Raw genomic sequence first — 13,108 nt, 5'->3', positions numbered from 1 at the left:
GTGTGTGTGTGAGAGAGAGAGAGAGAGTGTGTGTGTGTGTGTCTGTGTGTGTGTGTGTGTGTGTGTGTGTGTGTGTGTGTGCGCTTTCCAGTGTGGATAAGATGAGAGAAGATGTGTGTGACGATTTAGACTCTGATGTGTACAAACATCAGTGCTTATTTTTTGTCTCCCTGGTTATTTAGAGTGAAACTGAACATTTCGCCTGAGAAGACCTGAACTGTTGATCGGTAGAAGGTAAAAAGGGGGACAGAGTTATAATGTGATCATATGGATATGAGGTTATTGAACAGTTTTTATCTGTTGTAGTAGTAAACAAATAATCTTTGTTGTTTGCAGGAGTATTTGCCACTTTACATTAATTGCTGTTATTCTTGTTAATATTTCTGTTTTTCTGATAGAACAATGAAGTCGTGGTTTTCTTACCTTCTTTTCTGCTTTTCTGCCCCCGTGCTTCTTCTTCTGCTTCTTCTTCTGCTTCTTCTTCTTCACTCGCAGTGACTGTAGTCATTCCTTAGGGCTAGCTAATTGTAACAAGCCATTGCCCCCTGTGAGAGAGAGCTTTATTGTACTCTTGGTGCCATCTTGTGGAAGAAAACAGTTACTACAATTAACATTTCTGTCTCTCTCTCCTCAGAGATGTTCATACAGCAGGCCTGTGGAAGAAAGTGAGCCCTCACCTTTGGACTGATTTTAACCATTTCAAACACTCTTCTGATGTAAGTTTGATCTGTCTGTCTGTGTCTGTCTGTCTGTGTCTGTCTGTCTGTGTCTGTCTGTGTCTGTCTGTCTGTGTCTGTCTGTCTGTCTGTCTGTGCCTGTCTGTCTGTCTGTCTGTGTCTGTCTGTGTCTGTCTGTGTCTGTCTGTCTGTCTGTCTGTGCCTGTCTGTCTGTGTCTGTCTGTCTGTCTGTCTGTGTCTGTCTGTGTCTGTCTGTCTGTCTGTGTCTGTCTGTCTCACCATTTGTCTGTCTGATATTATTATTTGTCTCCTTTCAGGTGTTAAGCAGCTTTGCTGAACGTGAGTATATCAACACCAATCAATGGTTATGATGTACGTGTGATTGTGATATCATGTTTGCCACAATGCAAATAATTTTATGTTGTTAACATAAAATTCTCCTACTCTGTCTCAGCTAATTGGATCAGTGCATTTGGCGTTGAGTTTCTGCACAAAGTTATGTCAAAGTTGCTTCGATATTAATACTCGCACAAAGTAAAATAAACATTTTAGCTTCAAAACATTGGACTTTGTTGTTGAATTTACTAATTTTAGGACTTCATTTCTGTACGTCTATGCACGTTATTGTTCATTACGATTACTTGTAGTTGTAAATATCCTAATTTAAGGTCGTATGTTCATACTTTGATTAAATAAATTGATTTGAAGGTGAACACTTGAATTACAGACATACAGAATCCACAAATGTGTCGTTGCCCAACAAATGATAGAGCTCACTGTTTATTATACTGTTGAAAGAGGTTGAACAGCCTTACACTTGCATGACTTCACACTTCATATCGGTTCAGCAATGAGAAAGCTCTTTCTAAATTCATTTCCTGTGCCTGTCTCAGAGTTTGATGGAGAGCTGGTCGGATGACAGCTGGAACTGTTGTCATAACCGGAGGAATACTGGCCACAGTGATACTTCTGTGTATCATAGCCGTGCTGTGTTATTGTAGACTCCAGGTATGTTTATACTACTTTACTATACTTTATAGTTCATCGCATACGGTTCTCACTGGAGTTGGTTTCTTTTAGAAATATAGAAATTAGTGCCAGTATCTTTATAAAAGGACACAAAAAACGATTAGGAAGATGAGGCATTCATTTGTCTTCGAAAAATAGGATTTTTGGGCTCTGTAACACACGCAGTGTTGCAGAGCCACACAATAGATTGAATCCACACGGGAAACAGTTGAAGTTGTACAGAAAGGAAATTATTACTGTGAGTATCCCGGTGGCTTCTGCAGTGTATTTTTGTTTTTCAGAAAACCTGAGTTTAACCACAGCAACGACTTTTTCTCTCTCTGCAGTACTACTGCTGCAAGAAGAATGGGTCTGACAGCGGCTCCATCTCTCAGCAACACTTTGCCTGCAACGCCTGCAGTGTCTCAGGCCTGGACGGACCCATCATCACCCCACTGTCCCTGTCGCCACCAGTGCCGCCCAAATCCTACAAACCCACCAAAACCACCAGGGGGCGACGCAGCTACTGTCCCACCTGCTCACCCTACGACTCGCCCTTTTACATCCGCACTACAGATGAAATGCGCAACGGTGGCGAGCGCATCACCTACATGCCCACGCACTATGACAACCAGGCGCTGTCGATGCCGTTGCCCGCGGTCCGAGGCTCCCTGCTGAGGGAGACGCAGCGAGGTCGGCCTCCTGAATTCTACACCAACACACGCGCCATCAGCACCGAAGTGTGACCACCCCTCCCCCCTCCTCTCTGACAAAAAAAAGAAAGAAAAAAAATTCCTCCTTGACCCTTGACCTTTACACACACAGATTCCGCTGTGTTCCCTTACACACACCAGCACCACCACTAACACAACCACTAAACCAATTTACTGATTCCTTTATCCCGTTTATTTCAGATTCGCTGAGAAGATGAAACTGACTATAAAGGGACCCTTTAGCCTGAGTTCCTTCCTTTATACTCTTAAATTGTACGTTTTCATGCTCACTTAGAAAGTAATAATTCTGTGATTCACAGTAGATAAAAGTCCCTAAACCCTGAATTAAGGGTGTGGCTAAACGCTCACACACTTGTTCACTGTCGACTGTTTCCGTGTCTTTACCGACCGAGGGCTATTATGGATAAGTTGTGGGATTATTTTTTTCATGCTACATATCTTCCCTGTGACTGCCATGAAGTAATATAAAGAGGTAAGTAGCAAGTATGAAGCAATTTTATCACAATCGCACGATGCCGTGTGTAGTCTTGGGAGGCGTTCAGATAACGTTGAGGAGGCTGGACGACTGGAGATGTCTCTATGCAAGCTGTCTAGCAAAGTACCGCAGCTCTTCATGTCAGCCTTCTCCTTTCAGCGGTTTTCATGTCATCAGTGATATTGTGAAGGGGGTAATATTGGGATTGCTGTGCCCACCAGTGAGGCGTGGTGGTGAGGCACGTGTAGATAGACACGCTGTAAGCATTTAGAAACGGTGGCAGCATTAAAGCTCGAGCTTCCCCCCTGATGTGGAAACCTGTGAACAAACAAAGGATGCCTGAGCCCCCCGAATGCAGCAGTGGGACACCTGAAATGAACTGAATGAAATTCTCTTTACTGACAGAAATGCAAAAAGTTTGAAATGTAAATAGTAACCAGAAAACGGCGTTGGTGACAGAGGGAGAGAGATGCACGCTGGGGGTTTAAAGAGCGATACGTCTGATTTACTGATTCGTGCTATTTTGTCTACGCACTCTTTCTGTGCTCCAGCACTGCTCTCATAATGATGCAAATATCCACATTAATTTACATTCATGTTATTTTCCCCCTGTATTGTGAGAAAGTGTGCGTACACACCTGTGTCATTTCACAGTGCTCCTTTTCTACATGATGCTGTGTTGCTTGCGATAATATTTGCTGTTGTTGTTTTGATATCTGTGTGTACAGCAGGAGTCGGTGGGCCTGAATAAGCAGAGCAAGAAACCTTTGGGATTTGTGTGAGGTGAGAATGTTGGAGAGTGTCGTTATCCAAGTATTTAAGAACAAAATAAGATGCACTTTTCTAACCTCTCCTCCAGCCGTGCATAATCAGACTTTATTACCAGCTTCTTAATTACTTTTTCATAATTAAATCCTTAAATCAGTTTTAACTGCGGTGCCATTATTATGCTGTGCATATTCACCCTTCTGAAGACCACATGGAAGCATTGGTTTTCTCCAGATTAACTAACACGAGCAAATAAAGAACTAACAGTATATGTACACAGGTTTGAGTCGGTGGAACGAGCGGAGCGACGTGGACATGTTGCTGTCCTACGATGGTTTTATTGTCATTATTCAATTATTTAGACATTGTATTACCTGCTATCTATTTTACTCTTTGCTTAACCAGTAATCTTTGAAAAATATTAAAGAAAATGATTTTTAGAGATGTGATTAAAACACAAATGAATACAAAAACTGTGTTATTTAATGGTGTTAACTTTTGACAAATAAAAGATTTGTAACTGCTTAAATTGAGTTTTTGTGTGGTTATTCACACAGACACACACACACAGACACACACACACATATATCTATACATATTATTAGTTAGTTACTGAACGCACATCTAAACTGTACTACATTTGCACATTTTGCTTCTTGCACATGTCTATAATATCCTAACAATAATTTGAACCTGGTATTCAGAACCACTGCACAATCCACTTTGTATTGTCTCTGTCCTGTCTTTGTTTATCGTACAGTTAGTATTGTATAGTTAGTAATTACTACCTTTTATCCCTTCATTTTACCAAAATTTAGCACATTATTTATTTGTAATTTCTAGTTTTATATCTCTTGGGGATATATCTTTTATATACTTATAAATGCTCGATGGGGGGCTTGGGGTGAAACTGAATTTCGGTACACTGTATACTGTGTATACTGTTGTATTGACAATAAAGCTCTTGAATCTTGAATCTTGAATATATATACAAAAGTTTCTTTTCATATAAGGCAGGCGTGTCACCTCTACTTGTGGCCCGTATGTTGACGTGAAGAAATCTAATGCAATTGACTTTTTTGTTAGGGAGGATTTGTTTATTCTGGAGTGCAATGTTAAAATAATTACTTTAAAAAGCCAAAACTGATTGAATATGAAGGCAACATGAGCAGAGAGCACAAACATGCTGAGGGATTGGCTGTGTTAGCTCCGTGAGAGAGTCACAAACTCATGTGTCACTTATGTCTGCATTTTGATTTTATTAAATATGAACATAATCATAGCAGAAGTGCTGCCACGTGTGAAAGAGAGGACCAGTGTGTTTATTTGGTATTTCAATGAAAGGCTTCAGTTAAGAGTGAGGGGAAAATATTGTATTCATGTTTGCAGTTTTGTCTTGTTATACAATATTTGAAAAGTTAAAAAAAAAAAGCAAACACTACATTTTGGGAAATATTTGTTGCTGTTTTCTTGTTTGTTTGTTTTGCATCACTTGAACACAAAAGTGACCCTCCAATGAGACGACTGTGCCAGCAGTGACCCACAGATCATTTAGGTTTGAGACCCTGATAAAGGAGACAGACTTTCTTGAAATTAAAAAAAATATTTTGTTGAATCTACAAAAGCTACAGCAGATGAACAGAATCTAAAAGTCATGTCCTTCAGAAATAGGAAAAAATCCTGAAAAGACCTGACACAGGACCTTAAAGATGCATCTGGCCCTTCAGTCGATCCATCTACTGTTCACTGAAGCCTCGTTGGAAACGGTCTTAGTGGAAGGGCGACTGTCAAGAAGCTGTTTTTAAGGAAGGGAAAGAGTGAGAAAAGGTTGAGATACACCAAATTACAGAAGAGCTGGACTGTAAATCACTCTGCACAACAGCTCTTATGGAGTGATGGATTCAAGTTTGACATTTTTTGTTCTAAACACTTGTTGTCAGTATATCTGGAGGCCAGGAGAGAGGTACAACAGTGAGTGCCTACAGCCATCTGTAAAACATGCTGGACACTGTCATGGTTTGGGGATACATTTCAGCCAGTTGTGTTCAGATCTTTTTAAAAAATGATGGAATTATGGACTCGGAAAAGTACCGTTACCATGCAACACTATCTGAGGAGCATCTGATTGGCAGTGGTTTCATTTTTGGGCATGACTATGATCCCAAACACACTGAATGCAGTAAAAACATAGCTGGATACAAAAGCATAGAGCCTATAGACCTCAACGTGACTGAAACACGTTTATGTATAAACTTTGTTTTTACCTTACCTTATTGTATTTCTGTGTATTATTGCATGTTTTTAGTCAGTCATATATTTATTCATGCATGCTCAGCTCAGAATCAGTCAAACGTGTAAAGGGCAGAAAAGAAAATGAAGTTTTCAGTAACGTTTTTAATCATGAGCCGCTCTGACCGCATGAAGTTTGACCCCCGGGTAATCATTGTCATGAGGCACACAACCACTACAAGAAAACGTCATCAGTATGCAGAACAAACTCTTTATTTAGTCTGTGTTTCAGTCAGTTGTAACCACGTGTTTAACAAAAACAAACATATGTTTTCATATTTTGTAATATGGTAATTTTACACGAACGAAGGATGTAGAAATATATACAGTTTACTACAGCCAGACTATAGGAGCACAGCGCATGCGTGAGATAACGCTAAAATTCCAAACCGGAAAGCGAGTGATTCCCGAGTGATTCATCTCAAACACACACGATCTTCGTTGCAACTCCAGCAGGCAACTCTGAGGCTGAAAACAAGTAAGTTGACAGCTCTCTTATCAACACTTGTGGTCATTGTACTGTCACATTTACCTTCACAAACTACACGAATGGCGCTTTCCTTCTTCTCCCCCCTCATTTTCCCTCCCAGTGGTGGTCCGAGTGTGTTGGACTTCGAGCTGGTTAGCGTTAGCCAAACTTAGCTTTAGCTGTTATATGTAGCCTGGCACGTACAGGTACTGCAATGTAAACCCTGCCTTCACCTTTTTGACAGCTGGCTACTTGTCTCGAGTTGTGCTGGTGACAAGTTTGTGTTAGTGTCAGCGTGGTGTTCGTGACTCTGTGGATAAGTTAGCCCGCCTGTCGTTTGCGCTCAGTTAGCTAGTGAAGGAAATCTGTTCGCTTTACAAATGTGCGTTTGACAGCAGCTGAGATGCGTTTCTGGCGTGATGCCATGCCGATGTCATTCAACTGTCGGTAAACTGCTGTTTAAAGAAGAAAGCTGCCAAGTATGCCGAGCTAGCCTGCAGTGGTGGTGATGTGCTCCATACGGGCCTGTAGTCATCATCGGTGAGAGGAGCAGTAACAGTTTACTGCAGTAATTAACGAGAGAATTTCCCCTTAACACGGGATAAAACATTTCTGTGAGTGTCAAACCACAAACACTGTCAGGTGAAGGCGGTGCAAAGATCTCCGAGCCAACACCTGAACGTGTCTTATTCAGAAAGGTCGTTTAGAAAGCTTTAGCTGAGGGTTCAAACTAATGTGTCTGTACTTCATCCCAGCTGCTGTCGTAGTGTCACAGCATCTGTTCCCCTGTCTGTGTATCAGCTCCAGGATGACATCATCAGTACCGTTCTGTTCAACATGCAGGACTTTATCCACAAACCGCAGCTGGATGTGTGAGATTGCTTCAGGCTGGGCGCTAGGTGGTTTTTAAAAGATGTAAATGATAATGTTTTGCTCTGTGAGAGAACACAGGGAGGAGGTGCGATGATACTGCTGTTTTCTAGTTGGCGATATGAGTGGAATATCATGTTTCGTGGCCAGCTGGAGAGGAAAACAAGTGAAGTGATGTGTCAGTGTTTTCAAAGTCTGATTAAAGGCAGCACGGTGGCATGGGGGTTAGCCTCACAGCTGAGTGTACCAGGTTCTAACCCACCTGGGGCCCTTCTGTGTACACTTTGCATGTTCTCCCTGTGTCTGCACAGGTTCTCTCCCCGGGTACTCGGGCTTCCTCCCACAGTCCAAAGACAGGGACTCGGTGGGGTTCGGTTGATTGGTGATTCTAAATCGCCCGTAGATCTGAATGTGAGTGCAGCTGGTCGTCTGCCTCTCAGTCCTGCGGCATGCTGGTGACCTGTCCAGGTGGACCCCGTCTCTCTCCCTGTGGCAGCTGGGATACGCTCTATCCTCCCCAACAACCCTGAATTGGATAAGCAGAAGAGAATGGATGGATTAAGGAAAGAGCCGCGTTGCTTTACTACAAAGGACATCTAATGCCTTTGTTTGTAATTCTTTGTAGATTCACCATTGAACTCGTGGGTGCTGCTGTGTGAAGCAGCTGATTGTGACGTCCTGATATGCATTTTTATTTTCTGTTATTTTTAACTAAATCCACGTGTCTCCTGGGACTGGATTTGGCTTCATCATATTTTTATTGTGATACAAACGTCCGTTTTTCATGTGTTTCTGTAAAAAGCGTTGTTTCCTCAAACACAATTATTGTCCTGTTGTCCGAGTCAATAAAGCCACTTTTATTGAGTGGAACTGCACATAGTTCCTCAGCTTCAGAGTGATTCCCAGTTAGAGTTAACAAAGTATTTTGGGGTTTTTATTTGCCACGTGGGATGTGTGGAGTCATCAGATGGGAGTCTTTATGGGGAAAAGCCTTAAATAGGCTGACCTGTAACAGAATCTTTTTTGACGTACTTGCACACACGTATAACGTGATAACTGTCAGATTAATCAGTGATAAAAAGATTGTAAAATTTAATTGACATGGAGAAAAACCGGTAGTATTTAACAACAATCAAGCTTCTGTATGCTTTAACTGGCGTAGGCTGTGGCGGTATCATTAAACTGGAATAAACACATGATAGGCTGGGCTTTGTCCCTGGCTTCAAACCAAGGGTGTTTCTTTGGCTTACTTTAAAAAGTGTTTTAACACAGCGGCTCTGAAAGCTAACCAGTATAACTGGAATAATTGGCCTACATTTCCCATTTTAGTTTGACTAAAAAGCTCTTGATGTGCTGCTGTGATGTACAGTGTTCAGCACACGTTGTCTAAAAAGTACACTGAAGTGTGAAACCCTCAACTTCCTACGTGCCGGTTGAGGTAATTTTGAAAGTGCCATAAACAAAAACGTCAGAAGTTGCATGAAAATAACTGTGGTGTCAGACCTAACGGGAAGTGATTCAGTGACAGGTGTCAGGTGTCACTAAGAGGCAAAAGGCCTGCTGTATTCACCAGCAAACTTCAGAGCTGGTTTAACTGATTTTGTCTTTGTTTGACTGTGTGGAGATGTCTCAGTCATGGTCAGGTGTCAGACCTGACTGTGGTTACTTGTATCAATGAAATCAGTCAGTTTGCCCAGTTGGCTTAGCAGGAACATGGATACAGGGAAATGAACCTTTTGTCAGTGTGAATGCCACACCCAAATCCTAGAAAGAGGCTACCTGGTCAGACATGAGACACCTGTCCAACACGTACCCAGTTAGCAGTTTTTATATGCTTGATTATAACACAGGTGCACTGGCTGAAATGTAGATGCAGGCAATGCAAATGACTGCATCTACAAGGAAACGCGGCTTATCCGCTCTTAAAATAGTAACCCTAACCTAACCCTTTCAATCTATTATGTTTTGTACCAGGTTAACAGGTTTGCTGTGGCGCAATGGCAGGTTTATTCAACACACTTATGGCACTTAATCTTTCTGTCAATGACAGGAGGCAAACGAGCAGATGGCGGGTTGGCCACGTCGTCTAAGACACAATAAGTTATGCGATGGAGACATGCTTTGAGACATGTTGCAATGATAGCTGCAGCTAAAGATGTCAAAACACATGGAACAGCGAGGATTAGACGAAGCCAATCCTCAAGTGAAGTGTCACAAGTGTTTGTTTCCACCCTCATCCAGGACGCAGGGTCAGGTCACACACTGTAGATAAAAATGTTGACGGTGTTGTATCTGCGATAGAGCAGCAGGGCGAGCGCCCTCACTCACCCTTACAGACATATTGTGGCTGGTGAGCCCAGCTTATGTGGGCGCAGTCTGTCCAACCCACTGGCAACTCACAGTTTCCATGCAGGCAGTTGTTGGTATCATCTGGGTCAGTGCTGAACAGGCTGGTAATGACTGGGTGCAGATTTCTGGAAGGGACGGTTCAGCCTTAGCAGAAACGGCACGATGTGTAGGAAGTAAGGTTTGAAATGACCAACTGGCTTACTGATCTAAAATTAGGTAATGATTGATAAATTAGTCAACAGTCATAAGCTTTGTTTTATTTTTTTTACCCTCAGAACCTTCTTAAATGTTTGGTTTTATTTATAAAAGAAGGAATTTTGTTGACAAATACAGGAGATTCTGTGCTGTGTTGCTTTTCTATTCCTCGACTGTTTGTGTGGAACATGGAGACTTGTACTTGCACAGTGATGATTAATAGTGAGTATGTTCAGCACACGCCTCAGATTCAGCATGAGTAAGGTCCAACACAAGCAAAGGAGGCTTTTGCTATAAATGACATACTTTCCCAGCACTGTCTGTGTTTCACTGGTTCTTCTCATTGCAGCTACTTCCGTAAGCGAATCAATGGGAGTGTCCTCTGTGCTTTGTGTAACTGAATAAGTCTGAATGGAGCACATGACCCCGTTGCTTTTCTTGTGTTTGCTTGTGTCTGTGTGCACATGCATGTATGAATATAATTTGCCTGGGTTAGTGTGAATGAGTGCCTTCTGTCTGCATGTAATCGTTTCACTCTGTGTGAATGAATAACCTCTTTCATTACTTTGACTATGTGCATTTGCCAATTTGAAGGCTTGGGTCCACCCTGCACCCTGCACCTCGCCGCCGAGCCCCACAGTGTCCTCATAAATGCTGCAAAACCCCACTAGATACAATAGATTTAACACGATGCATTGGTGTTGGGTTTGCCTAAGGTCACGTCTAACTTTATGAAGTTTAAAATGATACAGAAAAATCCAAATGCATGCAGGTTACAGTTATACAAAACAGAGAAAAGTTTCAGTTGCAGATTTAAACTAATTAATTTTATGCTGTTTAGCTGCAGACAATAGAGCAAATGATTGACTGATTACCAAAATAGTTTCCTTTTTGGGAGTCAAGTGTGACCGGCTGTTTTTCAGCTTTGCCTAACTGCTAATGAAGGTGTTACCTTTTATGTAAACAGTTGCACAAACTTAATTGTACGCTGAAGAATGCGAGTGTGTTATCTGCGCTTGCATATAACCGCATATCAACCAGCTCTGCATGGGGCATGCTCCTTTGTGGTGTTGAACAACTCCCAGTACAGTTATTGAAGGAGCAGGGTGTGACATGCAGGGCTGGCACGGAGGTCCAGACTGTGTTTGTGGGTGCTTGTGGTTAACACACGTGTCCACAAATGCAAAGTAAAAAGGGCATCGGATAGAAACGAATGTTAGCCTAACAATAAGTAATCACCAGCCAGAGTAATCTGTTGTTTAGTTAGCAGGAAATGGATTACAGAAAAACTCAATTCTGCTGAATCACAGCAAAATGAAAGAGCCTATGAAGTTTGCTCCATAAAAGGGTGCGAGGGAAGTAGTTTAGAGATGACTGTCAATATTTCTTTGGTTATGACAGAGTAGTAGTGCAGCAGTAAGAAAGAAGGGGGGGAGGTGCTGAATGATAAAGATGCCCGTGGTCAGCATGCTGCGTCTTAACCATGTGGAAAATGGATCTGCTCTGAACTGCGATTAAGGAAAGCCCAACGACCCCGTTCAGCTGCCAGCCTGGCCCGTCAGCGACGCTCTCAGGGAAATGGCACATGAGAGATTTAAGAGATTTTAATCACACCCCAAGGGCATGCAAACAATCTTAGGAATTTAGCAACTGCAGATCTGAGGTTAGGTTTACAAATTTTCCAAACTACTAGGCAGGGATTAAGTCAAAGATGATGGGGTGCCTGGATTAGGTTCTTGTAACTTTATGTTTTGGGTTGCAAAACTGTGGTTTCGTGTTGCCTTGTGTGTTTAAATGCATCGCAGGCTTTCAAAACCTAAATGCTGTTTACCAAACTGTAAGAAGAGCACCTGAATGGTCTTGTGTTGCTCTTTGTTGTGTATGCAGAATACCTTCCTTTGGAGCTGGGCACACAGGAGGGAAGGGGAGAGCTTTACCCTGTTCTCCCTGGCCAGCCCTCAAGAAAGCGGCTAGCCATGGATGACAACTCCTCACTGGGCAAAGTCAGCAGCTCCACTGAGTCCGTGGCCACCGTCACTAGTGAGGAGTTTGTTCTGGTGCAGTCCAGCTCTGCAGGCTCACCGCAGGGCTCTGAGGGAAAACCAAGACTCAAGGTCGGAACCACATATGGATGCAATTTCATATTTAATCGATTTCTTTTTTTGGCTGCCTGAAAGCCGGGCACATTTGAGCATCATTGTCCTCCTGGTTTTACAATCAGCTTTTTGGTTTTGCAGCTACATGTGCCTAGGTTATCACCAGTTTGATTAGTTAGATCCCCACTCATCGTGACTGTTTATACCTGCATTTGTATGCAGTTCTGTGGGATGTCAGCTGATTAAATCAGTTAAAGACAGACCTCTTTGTTTGGTTCGTCACCTTTGCTCCACCCAGTTTTCATCTCTCCTTGTTCCTCTTTAAACTTTCACATTTTGTGTTGCTTCTTTCTTACTAAGATGTCTTGGAATGGGAGTGAACAGCTGGAAAAAGCTATGGAGGAGGTGTTGGATGACGATGATGAAGTGAAGGTGGAGAAGAGCAATGTGGAAAAGATGGAGAAGCACAAGGAACCAGAGAGTCGAGTCCTACAGACCCAGCCTGCAGGTACAGATTCTGGACCTTTCAGGTCTGTTAGTTTTTTCATTCTCCCAATCGAAAAGCGTTGATATCAAGGTAAATCTATTACACAATATACTGTAGTAACACTGATACTTGGAAATTTCCAGTATTCTCCTGAAAGGTAACTTGTTTAATCAAAACATACCAATGTCATTGTTACTGGATGGATGGTGTATATGGCACTTTTGTTCTGTAAAGCTTATCTTTATAACATCGTGGGACAGTGATTATTATTTATTGCAGTGATGTGAACACACTCAGTGTTTGTTCTCGCTTTGCTGTAAACGCTGCAGCACAAAAGAAGTAATGTTTCCACATTCTTGCTTTGAAAACATTAATTTGTGTGCTGCACGCACACACCTACACACACACACACACACACACACACACACACACACACACACACACACACACACACACACACACACACACACGTGTGTGTATTCATATCCTTGTGGGGACATCTAACTGACATAATGCTTTCCTTAGCTGCTTACCCTAACCATCAAAAATGAATGCCTAACCCTAACCGAACTGTAACCCTGACACAGAAACGACATTTTGAGTCTGAAAAATGTCTTCAAACTTGTCTCCAAAAGTTGAATCTGTTCATCTGGACGTAGCGTTTTGTGGGAGAAACATTTCGTCACTCATC

General features: G+C 42.2%; 2 protein-coding genes and 1 long non-coding RNA gene across 6 annotated transcripts in view; 2 read left to right on the top strand and 1 right to left on the bottom strand.

Moving 5' to 3' along the window:
- Positions 1–4,203, top strand: part of fam163ab (family with sequence similarity 163 member Ab) — a 33,130-nt gene extending 28,927 nt beyond the window's left edge. Inside the window, exons 1-5 of one of the 2 annotated variants that reach the window (XM_025899875.1) lie at positions 211–234; positions 635–716; positions 995–1,016; positions 1,571–1,685; positions 2,033–4,203. In XM_025899875.1, the coding sequence (XP_025755660.1) occupies positions 1,593–1,685; positions 2,033–2,431 (492 nt within the window). In that variant the 5' untranslated portion in view covers positions 211–234; positions 635–716; positions 995–1,016; positions 1,571–1,592 and the 3' untranslated portion in view covers positions 2,432–4,203. Of the gene's footprint in view, positions 1–210; positions 235–634; positions 717–994; positions 1,017–1,570; positions 1,686–2,032 lie in introns of those variants that run through there. The other variant, XM_003455648.5, reaches the window with a different exon arrangement.
- Positions 4,204–6,289: 2,086 nt separating this feature from the next.
- rabgap1l (RAB GTPase activating protein 1-like) overlaps positions 6,290–13,108 on the top strand; it is a 96,180-nt gene continuing 89,361 nt past the window's right edge. For 2 of the 3 annotated variants that reach the window (XM_019346801.2, XM_019346800.2), the window contains exons 1-3: positions 6,290–6,429; positions 11,722–11,948; positions 12,291–12,438. In XM_019346801.2, the coding sequence (XP_019202346.1) occupies positions 11,811–11,948; positions 12,291–12,438 (286 nt within the window). In that variant the 5' untranslated portion in view covers positions 6,290–6,429; positions 11,722–11,810. The remainder of the gene's footprint in view (positions 6,430–11,721; positions 11,949–12,290; positions 12,439–13,108) is intronic. The other variant, XM_019346802.2, reaches the window with a different exon arrangement.
- Positions 6,732–11,713, bottom strand: LOC112842700 (uncharacterized). Its single transcript, XR_003214655.1, has 2 exons — positions 9,619–11,713; positions 6,732–7,816 (listed from the first exon to the last, which is right to left on the bottom strand). It is a non-coding gene; the product is annotated as an uncharacterized LOC112842700 (long non-coding RNA).

This window comes from Oreochromis niloticus, linkage group LG17 (genome assembly GCF_001858045.2).
Source record: "Oreochromis niloticus isolate F11D_XX linkage group LG17, O_niloticus_UMD_NMBU, whole genome shotgun sequence".
NCBI lineage: Eukaryota > Metazoa > Chordata > Actinopteri > Cichliformes > Cichlidae > Oreochromis > Oreochromis niloticus.
The sequence above is the reverse complement of the archived record's forward strand: the minus strand, read 5'-3'. Positions and strand labels throughout refer to the sequence as shown.